The sequence below is a fragment of the Scyliorhinus torazame genome, chromosome 9 (genome assembly GCF_047496885.1).
Source record: "Scyliorhinus torazame isolate Kashiwa2021f chromosome 9, sScyTor2.1, whole genome shotgun sequence".
In the NCBI taxonomy this organism is placed as follows: Eukaryota; Metazoa; Chordata; class Chondrichthyes; order Carcharhiniformes; family Scyliorhinidae; genus Scyliorhinus; species Scyliorhinus torazame.
Window position 1 is genome coordinate 149658968 of NC_092715.1, and position 13265 is coordinate 149672232.

Below are 13265 nucleotides of genomic sequence, written 5' to 3' on the forward strand. Positions count from 1 at the left end.
ACTTATTTCCCTGGCCGCCTCCCTCTTCCTGAGTTGCTGCGCTAGCAATCTGCTGGCCTTCTCCCCATGCTCATACACCACTCCCCTCACCTTCCTAAGTTGTTCCACGGCCCTACTTGTGGATAGCACCCCCAGGTCCGCCTGCAATCTCCGTCTCTCCCTGAGTAGGTCCTCCCCCGGGGACCCCGCATGCTCCTCGTCTATCTGGTGAATTTCCCTAACCAATCTGCCCATTTCTGCTCTATCCGCCCCGACCCTGTGAGCCCGAATTGAGATCCGCTCCCCCCTCACTACTGCCTTCAGCGCCTCCCACAGGGTCGCTGCTGAAACCTCCTCCGTATCGTTCACCTGCAAGTAATTTTGCATACACTTCTGAAGTCTCTCACATATCCCCTCCTCCGACAACAGTCCCACGTCTAACCTCCATTGCGGGCGTTGGTAATTCGCCCACCCGACCTGCAGGTCCACCCAGTGCGGGGCATGGTCCGAGATAGTGATTGCCGAGTATTCCGTATTCTTTACCTCCCCTACACAGTCCCTGCTCAAGATTTTAAAAAATCAATCCTAGAATATACTTTATGAACATGCGAATAGAACGAGTTGCCCCTTCCCGTCGGCTGTCTGGCTCTCCATGGGTCCACAGCCCCCATTTGATCCATGAACCCTTTCAGCTCCCTTGCCATTGCTGGGAGTCTGCCTGTTCTGGGACATGACCGGTCCAGCTCCGGGTCAAGGACCGTATTAAAGTTCCCCCCCCATTATCAACTTACGTGAGTCTAGGTCCGGGATCTTCCCCAGCACTCTTTTGATAAAGTCAACGTCGTCCCAGTTCGGTGCATATATGTTCAGCAGCACCACTCTTCTCCCCTCCAGCTTGCCCCTTACCATAAGGAATCTGCCCCCGCCGTCTGCGACTACACCCTCCGCCTCAAATTTAACCCGCTTATAATTGCTACCCCCCCTGGACTTAGAATCCAAGTCCGAGTGGAAGACCTGGCTGATCCAGCCCCTCCTTAGCCTAGTCTGGTCAGACACTTTCAGATGTGTCTCCTGCAACATAATTACATCCGCCTTTAGAGCCCACAAATGCGCGAACACGTGCCCTTTTAACTGGCCCACTTAGTCCCCTGACATTCCAGGTGATCAGCCGGGTTGGGGGGCACAACCCCCTACCCCGCCGGTCAGCCATAACCTTTCTTGGGCCTGCCCATGCGCCGTGCCATTCCTGGCTCGCCTCTTGGCTGCCTCCACCCCCGACCTCCTTTCCATTACCTACTTCAGATCCCCCCCCCCCACGTCAGCAAAATAACCCCCCGCCCCCCCCCCCCACCTGAGTCCTTTGACTAGCCAATCTGCTAGCCCGGTGACTCATCGCGCCGGCGCCCCATTGTCTCACTCCCATTGTTTCCCTGACCTCATCTCCCCACTCCCCAGCACACCGTCCCTCACTCCGACCCACTGGAGCAGTCTCACTAAAATGGGAAAGGTGAAACACGATGTAAACATCAAACAGCAACGCGAGGCTGCCCCAGGTACAATACCGTTCCAGCTGTGTGCACAGAAAAGTGTTAACCCACGTCCCTTTCTGAGCACCAAAAAGAAAAAAATATATATATAACACCGCAATACAAGGAAAAAGACCATTCGAGAGGGGGAGGGGATACCTCTCAGTCCAGGCACAGTAAGCGTCCCTTCAGCCAGTAATTCTCGGACCCTAGCTTGCGTCCGTGGGACCTTTTTTCGAGACCAGCCCTTGATCCCTCACAAAGTCCATCGCTTCTTCGGGCTCGGAGAAGTAGTGGTGTTGGCCCTGATGCATAACCCAAAGACGGGCCGGGAAGAGCAGACCAAACTTCACGTGCTTTTTGAACAACAGCTCCTTAACTCGTCCTGGGCATCCAATCTCTGGTTCAATTGATCCACTGCCTTCTGAAGTGGATCCAAGTTATCCAGCTTCAACGATTCAAAACTGCTTTTTATCACCTGCAGCATGTTTTCCAGCACCTGCTGGATCGCCGGGTCCGAGGTCCGCAGGTCCGCCATCTTTGCTCCCGGGTCAGCTTCCCCTGCACCTTGTCTTTGTCCCTTCCTCTCCCGTTTGCGCTGCTTTCTGCTCTCCCGCAGTTCCATGCAGCTCTGCCTGTTCCTCAGCACCTCCGTGGCCGTCTTTCCAGCGCTCTGCAGTCCCGCAAAACCGGGGAACCAGGTCCTCAAATCCCGCCGGAGTGAGAGCCCCCGAATGTGCGGCTCACTCACTCATTGCCGCCACTGGAAGCCGTGTATATTCAGACCTTGTTCCCCTCCCATTCGCAGTTCCCCTTCTCCCTGGCCCACTTCTAGATCTTTCTCCACAAACTTGTGGAGTCTCACGATCACTGTCTATGGCAGTTCCCCAGCTCTCGACTTATGCCTCAGAGACCTGTGCACTCTGTCCACCTCAGGGACCTTGTCCAGCACACCCTCTGCCACCAGCCCCACTAGCATCCTCGAAACGTGCCTCGTGGCACTCGCACTTTCCACTCCTTCAGGCTGGCCAACTATTTGCAGATTCTGCCACCTCGTCCTGTTTTCCTCCTTATCCACCTTTCACTCTCAACGTCTTGCAAAGGTCCCCTTAGAGCCCCACCATCGCCTCCAGTGTAACAACTTTATTACTGTGTTTAGAGATCACCCTCGCGATCTCTCGGATCTGCGTCCCCTGAGCCTTCAGACATTTTTCCACCCTTTCCATCGAGCCTTTCAGGGGTGCCACGATGGCCTTTGATCGATCTTCCTGCATCACCTTCCTCTGTTGGCGGAACTCTTCCTTGATGAATGCCATCAACTGTTCCATCTGGGGCTTTCCAACTTGCACCGACCCTTCCCCATCCACCATCTTTCCACTAGCTGCTGCACCATAAGTCTCTTCCAACTCCTTGGCCAGATTCTTCACCTGCTGGGTTTGGGAAACAGCAGACATGCTACTCTCAGAGAACTTCTCCTCCAACCTTCAATTACACATTTCCGTCTAAGTTGCACATGATTTCGGATAAAAAGAGCTCTTTTCTACGCCTTCAACAGGAGCTGCCCTGTGTGTGACCACTCACGCCATGGCAGCCACCGAATGTCTTCCCTTATAATTTATTCCTAATACGCACAAAACAAATATATTTTATTATAAATGAACAAACAGTGGAAGTTAAACAATTTACACATAGATCGGTTTTGACTATTTACACAAATACATCACCGTTTCCCCTTCCTTTTCATTTGTTCCTTCCTTAGTGTTTGCCGTGTCAATTGTGGTCACCTGCATTTCGCCCCCCCCCCTCCCCCGCGCCCCGCCTCCCTTGTGTATCCGGGTTCTTCTGTTGGGCTTGGTTGAGTTCCTTGTTCACCTGCCCCCCCCCCCCCCCCCCGCCTTCCTTACTGTATCGTGGCTACCTCCTCTGAATTTTTGGCTTCCTAGTTGTTGGCTACAAACAGGTCTTGGTACAACCGAGTGAATTGCTCCCACATTTGTGGAAGCCTTCTTCCGACCCTCGGATGGCGAATTTGATTTTCTCCATTTGGAGAAATTCAGACAGGTCGGACAGCCAGTCTGCAGCTTTGGGTGGTGTTGCTGACCGCCAGCCGAGCTGGATTCTCCGGTGGGCGATTATGGAGTCAAAGGCAAGGGCTTCGGCCCTCCTCCCCATGAAGTGATCTGGCTATTCTGATATCCCGAAGACTGCCACTATTGGACATTGCTCCTCCCTCATCCACACCACTTTGGACATTGCCTCAAAGAAGGCTGTCCAGAACCCAGCGAGTCTGGGGCAAGACCAGAACATTTGGGCATGGTTGGCTGGGCCTACTTGGCATTGTTCGCACCTGTCCTCCACATACAGGAAGAACCTGCTCATTCGGGTTCTGGTTAGGTGGCCTTTAGCTGCATTAGGCTTAGCCTTGCGCATGTGGAGATGGAGTTGACCCTGTGCAGGGCTTCGCTCCAGAGTCCCACCCTATTTCAAACCCCAAGTCTCCTCCCACTTCTCCCTCGTCTCATCCAGTTGGGTGTTGGTCCCCCTTAGCAGTTGTCGGTACATGTCACCACAGTTCCCCCCCCCCCCCCCCCCCCCCGCACCACCACCACCACCACCACCACCACCATACAAACAACACATCAGTTTGTTCAGTGAGTTGAAGAAGGCCTTGGGTATGTAGATTGGGATGGATCTAAACAGGAAGAGGGACCTGGGCAGTATGCTCATTTTGATAATCTGTACCCTCCCAGCCAGGGAGAGTGGGAGTCTGTTCCACCTCTGTAGGTCCTTTTTAACTTCCTCCGGCAGGCTGGTCAGGTTCCACCTGTGGATCCCTCTCCTGTCGCAAGCGATTTGGATCCCCAGGTAGCGGAATTTGTGCCGGGCTGGTTTGAATGACAGCCCTCCAGCTTTGCCCCTCCCCTTTGCGGGTTTACTGGGAAGATCTCGCTTTTGCTCAGGTTCTGCACTGTAAATTCTATGATAATCTATGATAAGTTTGTAGTCCGTGAAGATTCCAAACTCTTTAAAGAGTGCCATGATTCCTTTGCAGATCCGAGATGTAGAGGAGCAGGCCATCCGTATAGAGCAAGGCTCCCTGCTCTCTGCCTCCATTCCAGAGCACAAAACAAATATAAATTAGTTATCGTCATTTCCTAATAGCACTCAGGAGGTTAAACAGATTCACCTCTATCCTGCTATCTCTCCCTGTCTGGTCAAACTATTTAGGGCAAGAATTGTAGCCATGCTGTATTGCAACCTGCACTATTGTGCCGACATTGCATCACAAAATGTTTGGTACAAGATCTGGTGAGAGTACTCCGATCCCAGACCAGATCCCAACAGTGGCTAGGTTACTGGTTAGAAACCCAAATATTTTGTTTTTAATTTTGTAATACTGTGAGGAAAGGATACTTCACTCCAGGAGTGATTACACAAAGAAATAGGAATGTGGTATATTACAAACGTTTTATTCCTAACACAGTATTGGAATCTTTAACATCACACCAGGAAATAGCTTAATATTACCCCTTAAACAATATTACTCAATACAATGAATACAATACCCTTAATTGCTATCTTTAATCCCGCTTAAATAACATGAAAATAAACCATCGCTGCTCCCAATTCGCCATAAATACCAATGGCACAGAGGAATACTTTCTATACACACACATTCTTTGAGAAAGAGATCTTTGACACTGCTTTACAGAAAAGATCTGACTCCTGTCAGAAATTCTGGCTTTCTGTCAAGCTGTTTCAACTGATTTGTTTTGGTTTCCCCTTGTCCTCGGACAAGTCAGCACTGCTTTAAAGACTGTTAATCTCTTTTTAACTAAACTGCAGAGAGCAAAACCTGACTTGCGTTTCCAGCTTCATCCAGAACAGAACTGAACTAAAAATGCTTTCTCAAAAAGCCTGATGCCTTAGTTCCACCCAGCAATGACATCATCTCACCAATCTGAAAATGAATCCACTCCCCAGAGAATTCCCTTAAATCAAAACAAAACTGCACTCGCCCAAATATTTTAAGATAGTTAATTAAACCTCTGGCTCCCAAAATCTTTATTATCTTTAACTTAAGAATCTTTTTAGACATGACTTCAGCAGTCACACACACTTTTAAGCCAGGCTTTTAACCTTTATTTCACCAAATACGTATAATACAACATATCTGAAATTCCAACATTCATCTCAAGTGAGTTAACATTGTGCAGAAATTGCAGCATCACAAAATCGTGCAGGGAGCTTAATCAGGTGAGAGAGGTAACAGGTCCTGATTATATATTTGACTTTGGAAGTAGTATGAAGTCGGCATTTGAAAGATCAATAAGTTGAACGCTCAATATCAATCTTTCTGTGAGCTAGAAAAATCCATCACCTTGTGGTTTCACGGATCAGGTCATCCAATTCACAGCTGCATCTTTGTCGCAAAGTAGTGAGTCGTGTGTGGCACAAATGCTCCTACTCTGGGCATTTCAGTAAACACCTTTCTGTAAGCATCACCATAGCAGTTTTAAAGTACAGAATAATCAAAATTTGCAATTGATTTTAAGACAGAAATTCATTGAATCTTGTAATGCTGTGGTTTGTTAATCATTATTTATCATCCGCATATTTCTATATTGTCTCTCAATATCCCTTCCCCTCTTACAGCATGAAAAGTTTATTTTATAATGACATTTTAATTCTTTATTTTTTGACAGGGAATGTGGTACTCAATAACTTGGAAGTAAAAGAAAATGCATTGGTAAGCTGATTGTTAAATTTGATTTTTTTTGTTGTGAATATTTTGTATTACTACTGTACTTCGTGTTTTGCAACACTAGGCTCAAGTTTAACTCCCCATTAATGGAGGGGAATTAGGATAAAACGGACTGATGGAGCTGTGTCTTGTTGCCAGTCAGAAAACTCTATTGGCTGTGAACTAGTCTAATCTTTGTCATAGTTAGCGACCAAGTGTGGAGCTTTAAAGACAGAATGAAGTGAAGAGGCCCGTTATCCTACTAGTCCGAATGTCACTTGATCTCAAATGTAATCACTCTCCGCTCTGGATTTCAGCTCTTTTGTCTATGTTTGCACAAAGGCCGTAATGAGGTGAGGAGCTGGTGGTACTGGCAGAACCCAAACTGTTTATCGGTGAATAAGTTTTTAAAAAAAATATATATTTTATTGACATTTTTTTCCCTGAGCAACATTTTTCCCGCTTACAAAACAAGTGAAACGATAACAATAACAAAACAGAATTTTTTTAACATTTTAACAATAATAATAATAATAATAATATACAAGTAACAAAACCTCGTACTCTATTGACCTATACTCAACTAAGCCTCCTCCCCCCCCCCCCCCCCCCCCCCCCCCTCCCCCCTGGGTTGCTGCTGCTGGTCATCCGTCTTCCCTCTAACGTTCCCCTAGGTAGTCGAGAAATGGCTGCCACCGCCTGGTGAACCCTTGAGCCGATCCTCTCAGGGCAAACTTTATCTGCTCCAGTTTAATAAACCCCGCCATATCGTTTACCCAGGCCTCCAGTCCGGGGTGTTTCGCCTCCTTCCACATGAGTAGGATCCTGCACCGGGCTACGAGGGACGCAAAGGCCACGACATCGGCCTCTTTCGCCTCCTGCACTCCCGGCTCTTCCGCAACTCCAAATAGAGCTAACCCCCAGACTGGTTTGACCCGGGCCTTCACCACCTGCAAAATCACTCCCGTCACTCCCTTCCAATACCCTTCCAGTGCCGGGCACGCCCAAAACATATGTGTGTGGTTTGCCGGGCTCCCGCCACACCTCCCACATTTGTCCTCTACTCCAAAGAACCTGCTCAATCTTGCCCCCGTTATGTGTGCTCTATGTAGCACCTTAAATTGAATCAGGCTAAGCCTGGCGCATGAGGAAGAGGAATTTACCCTGCTTAGGGCATCAGCCCACATACCCTCCTCTATCTCCTCCCCTAATTCTTCTTCCCACTTTCTTTTTAGTTCGCCCACCGACTCCTCCCCCTCTTCCCTCATCTCACTATAAATCTCTGACACCTTGCCCTCTCCGACCCACACCCCTGAAAGCACCCTGCCCTGTATCCCCTGTGTCAGGAGCCGCGGAAACTCCCTCACCTGTTGTCTAGTAATCGCCCTCACCTGCATATATCTCAAGAAATTCCCCCAGGGTAACTTATACTTTTCCTCCAGTGCTCCCAAGCTCGCAAAAGTCCCATCTATGAATAAATCTCCCACCTTCCTAATTCCCAACTGGTACCAGCTCTGAAATCCTCCATCCATTCTTCCTGGGGCGAACCTATGGTTGTTTTTGATAGGGGACCCCACCAGGGCTCCCCGCACCCCTCTCTGTCGCCTCCACTGTCCCCATATGTTCAGTGTTGCCGCCACCATCGGGTTTGTGGTGTACTTTTTCGGTGAGAACGATAGCGGCGCCGTCACCAGCGCCTCTAGACTCGTCCCTTTACAGGACCTTCTCTCCAGCCTTTTCCACGCCGCTCCCTTACCCTCCATCATCCATCTACGTATCATTGCCACATTGGCGGCCCAATAATAATCTCCCAAGTTCGGTAGTGCCAGTCCTCCTCTGTCCCTACTGCGCTGAAGGAACCCCCTCCTTACTCTCGGAACTTTCCCTGCCCACACAAAGCTCGTAATGCTCCTATCTATTTTATTAAAAAAGGTCCTGGTGATTAAAATAGGGAGAGATTGAAATACAAATAAGAACCTCGGGAGGACCATCATCTTAATTGCTTGCACCCTGCCCGCCAGCGATAAAGGCTGCATGTCCCACCTCTTAAAGTCCTCCTCCATTTGTTCTACCAGCCGTGTCAGATTAAGTCTGTGCAAGGTTCCCCAGCTCCTAGCGATCTGAATCCCCAAGTATCGGAAGTTTCTTTCCACTTTCCTTAGCGGTAAGCCTTCTATCTCTCTACTCTGGTCCCCTGAATGTATCACATATAATTCACTCTTCCCCATGTTTAACCTATACCCCGAAAATTCCCCGAACCTCCTCAAGATTCGCATAACCTCTATCATCACCCGCTGGGTCCGACACGTAAAGCAATAGGTCATCCGCGTACAACGAGACTCGGTGTTCTTCTCCCCCTCTAGTCACCCCTCTCCATTTCCTGGAGTCTCTCAGCGCCATGGCCAGAGGTTCAATTGCCAGCGCAAACAACAATGGAGACAGCGGGCATCTCTGTCTTGTTCCCCTATATAATCGGAAATACTCCGATCTATGTCGACCTGTAACTACGCTTGCCGTTGGTGCCCCATAAAGTAGTCTAACCCAGCGAATAAATCCGTTCCCAAACCTCCTTAACACTTCCCATAAATACTCCCACTCCACCCTATCAAATGCCTTCTCTGCGTCCATTGCCGCCACTATCTCTGCCTCCCCCTCCACTGAGGGCATCATTATCACCCCTAATAGCCGCCGCACGTTAACATTCAATTGTCTCCCTTTTACGAACCCTGTCTGGTCTTCGTGCACCACCCCTGGGACACTCCTCTATCCTCGATGCCAGCACCTTTGCTAGCAGTTTGGTGTCCACGTTCAATAGTGAAATAGGTCTACAGGACCCACACTGCATCGGATCTTTGTCCCTCTTCAAAATTAGCGATATCGTCGCCTCCGACATTGTCGGGGGTAGTGTCCCCCCTTCCCTGGCCTCATTGAACATCCTCGCCAACAACGGGGCCAACAAGTCCACATATTTTCTGTAGAATTCCACTGGGAACCCGTCCGGCCCCGGGGCCTTCCCTGCTTGCATGCTTCCCAGTCCCTTAATAACCTCGTCCACCTCAATCGGCGCCCCCAGGCCTGCCACCGCCTGCTCCTCCACTTTCGGGAACCTCAACTGGTCCAGGAACTGCCGCATCCCCTCCTCTCCCTCTGGGGGCTGAGACCTATACAGTTCTTCATAAAAGGTCTTAAACACCTCATTTATCTTTCCTGTCCTTCGCACAGTGTCTCCCCTTTCATCCCTAATTCCTCCTATCTCCCTCGCTGCTGCCCTCTTTCGCAGTTGGTGTGCCAACAGGCGACTAGCCTTTTCCCCATATTCATACCTCCTCCCCTGTGCCTTCCTCCACAGTACCTCCGCCTTTCTGGTGGTCAGAAGGTCAAACTCGGTCTGGAGTCGTCTCCTCTCCCTGTACAGCTCCTCCTCCGGGGTCTCTGCAAATTCCCTGTCCACCCTTAAAATCTCCCCCAGTAATCTATCCCTTTCCTTGGCCTCTGTTTTCCTTTTGTGGGCCCCAATAGAAATCAGCTCTCCTCTGACCACCGCTTTTAGTGCTTCCCAGACCACTCCCACAGGGACCTCGCCGTCGTCATTGACCTCCAGGTATCTCTCGATACACCCCCTCACTCTTGCACACACTCCCTCATCCGCCATCAGTCCCACATCTAATCGCCAGAGTGTTCTCTGCTCCCTGTCCTCTCCTACTTCCAGGTCCACCCAAATGTGGGGCATGATCCGAAACCGCTATGACTGAGTATTCAGCTTCTTCCACCCTAAAGATCAACGACCTTCCTAAAACAAAAAAATCTATCCGGGAGTACACTTTATGGACGTGGGAGAAGAAGGAATACTCCCTAGCCCTGGGTCTAAGAAATCGCCATGGATCCACTCCCCCCATTTGGTCCATAAACCCCTTAAGTACCTTGGCCGCTGCTGGCCTTCTTCCAGTCCTTGAGCTGGATCTATCTAGCCCCGGGTCCAGCACCGTATTGAAGTCCCCTCCTAAAATCAAATTTTCTGTCTCCAGGTCCGGAATACGCCCCAGCATCCGTCTCATGAACCCCGCATCGTCCCAATTTGGGGCATACACATTAACCAACACGACCTCCATTCCCTCCAGCCTACCACTCACCATTACATATCTACCTCCACTATCTGCTACGATGTTCTTTGCTTCAAATGCTACCCGTTTCCCCACCAAAATGGCCACCCCTCTGTTCTTTGCGTCCAGTCCTGAGTGGAACACCTGTCCCACCCATCCTTTCCTTAGCCTAACTTGGTCCGCCACCTTTAGGTGCGTCTCTTGGGAGCATAACCACGTCTGCCCTTAGTCCTTTCAAATGCGCGAGCGCTCGGGCCCTTTTTATCGGTCCATTCAGGCCTCTCACGTTCCACGTGATCAGCCTCACTGGGGGGGCTACCTGCCCCCCTCCCGTGTCGACTAGCCATTACCTTCTCTAGGCCAGTCCCATATCCCGCTTGCTCCCCCAGCGTCGTATTCCACCCCCGACCACCCTCTCTTTAGCCATTTCCTTTTGGATTTCCGCAGCAGCAACCCAGTTGCCCCCCCCCCCCCCCGCCCCCCCCCGCCCCCCCCCCCCCCCCCCCGCTCCCGCTAGATCCCTATCTAGCTTGATTGCTCCCCCCACATCACTTCCGTAAGTCAGCTGACTTCAACTGACCCCGGCTACTCCTGCTCGCTCCTCGGCCCCCCCCGGTGTGAGGGAACTCCCATCCGCCTTGCGCCTGTTTTCCCGCCTTATTCTTTCTGGCGCGGGAACATCCCTTTACCTGACCCGCCTCTTATGGCGCAGCTCCCTTTCCCCTCCCCCTCTCCTTCCCCATTCTCCGACTATGTCCCACCTCTCCCCCCTCACCGGCGCCCACATTTCCCCAGTGTCCCCCCACTTCCCTGTTTACTTCTCGATTAACTTTCACCATTCCATTAACAAAAACAATAATAACAACAATAACAGTTCCCTGCAGCATCAGTCCCTCAGTTCCGGTCCAGTTTTTCTTCATTGATGAAGGACCATGCTTCCTCCGCCGTCTCGAAATAATAGTGTCTCTCCTGATGCGTGACCCATAGTCTTGCCGGCTGCAGCATCCCAAACTTCACCTACCTTTTGTGCAAAACCTCTTTGGCTCGGTTGAAGCTCGCCCTCCTTCTCGCCACCTCCGCACTCCAATCCTGGTAGATCCTTACCACCGCATTCTCCCATCTGCTACTCCGCACCTTTTTAGCCCATCTCAGGACCTCTTCTCTGTCCTTAAGGCGGTAGAATCGCACGATTATCGCCCTCGGTGGTTCTCCCGCTTTTGGTCTTCTCGCCGGGATCCGATTTGCCCACTCCACCCCCATGGGGCCCGCAGGGGCCTCAGCACCCATCAGTGAGCTCAGCATCTTACTTGCGTACGCTCCGCAGTCCACTCCTTCCACACCCTCCGGGAGACCTAGTATCCTAAGGTTCTTCCTTCGCGCTCCATTTTCAAGGGCCTCAACCCTGTCAGCACACTTTTTATGAAGTGCCTCGTGCATCTGAGTCTTGACCGCCAGGCCCAGGACCTCGTCCTCAATACCTGACACCTTCTGCTCCACCACGCGAAGTTCAGTCTCCTGGGTCTTTAAAGTCTCCTTAAGCCCCTCAATTGCCTGTAACAACGGGGTCATTACCTCCTTCTTCAGCAGGTCCACGCACCGTCTCACCACCTCGTCCTGCTCAGGCCCCCATGTCACCTGTGGTTTCTCCGCCGCCATTTTGTTCCACACCCTCTGACCTTCTGGTTGCCGATTCTTCGGGCTGCAGCCTCCGCCGCCGGTTTTTCCCTCCGTCATTCGGGGGGGACTCCCTTGCCTCGCACCGGGTTTTTCGGCCGTCCAAGTCCCCGTTGGGGCTCTTAAAAGAGCCCGAAGTTCCGTCGGAGCTGGAGCCGCCGAAACGTGCGGCTAGCTCATCCCTGCCGCAACCGGAAGTCATCGGTGAATAAGTTATGTTATTGCTGTGTGAATGCCACTTGATAGCACTGTCGGTGGCACCTTGTGTTACTTTGCTGATCAAGAGTAGATCAATGGGGCAGTAAGTGGCTAGAATGGATTTGTTCTGCGTTTTGTGGACAGGATATAGCTGGACAGTTTTCCCTATGGCTGAATGCCAGTGTTCTAGCTATGCTGGGACATTTTGGCTGGAGGTGCAGCGAGTTCTAGACCACAAGTTTGATTTGCTTTGTCACATGTACCGAAGTACAGTGAAAAGTATTTTTCTGCGGCCAAGGAACGTACACAGTACGTACATAGTAGACACAAGAATAATCAACAGGGAACATTGACAAATGGTACATCGACAAAACGGTGATTGCTTACAGTGCGGAACAAGGAGCCAAACAAAGCAAATATGTGAGCAAGAGCAGCATAGGGCGCTGTGAATAGTGTTCTTACAGGGAACAGATCAGTCCGAGGGGGGGTCATTGAGGAGTCCTGTAGCTGTGGGGAAGAAGCTGTTCCTATGTCTGGATGTGCGAGTCTTCAGCCTTCTGTACCTTCTGCCTGATGGAAGGGCCTGGAAGAAGGCAATGCCTGGGTGGGAGGGGTCTCTGATGATGCTGTCTGCCTTCCTGAGGCAGCGAGAGGTGTATATAGAATCAATGTGGGGGTGGCAGGTTTGTGTGATGCGTTGGGCTGAGTTCACCACAGTCTGCAGTTTGTTGCGATCTTGGGCCGAGCAGTTGCCATACCAGGCTGTGATGCAGCCGGATAGGATGCTCTCTATCGCACAGTACTACTGTCGTCCGTACGACTGGAATGTTACAAGGCCCATGGCTGTTTCTGTATCCAGTGTCTTCAGTTGTTCTTGATTATCCATGGGGTGAATCAAATTAGCTGAAAATTGGCATATGTAATACAAGGGGAACTCTGGAGGATACTGAAATGGATCACCAATTGGACCCTCTACCCAACCTTTGTGGACCTAAGGGCAATTTAGCATGGCCAATCCACCGAACCTGCACATCTTTGGACTGT

General features: G+C 50.7%; 1 protein-coding gene across 5 annotated transcripts in view; it reads left to right on the forward strand.

The window, feature by feature from the left end:
• The window catches only part of vps13a (vacuolar protein sorting 13 homolog A), a 753359-nt gene that overhangs the window by 36883 nt on the left and 703211 nt on the right, over window positions 1-13265 (forward strand). For all 5 annotated transcript variants that reach the window (XM_072516625.1, XM_072516626.1, XM_072516627.1 and 2 more), the window contains exon 2: window positions 6212-6255. In XM_072516625.1, the coding sequence (XP_072372726.1) occupies window positions 6212-6255 (44 nt within the window). The remainder of the gene's footprint in view (window positions 1-6211; window positions 6256-13265) is intronic.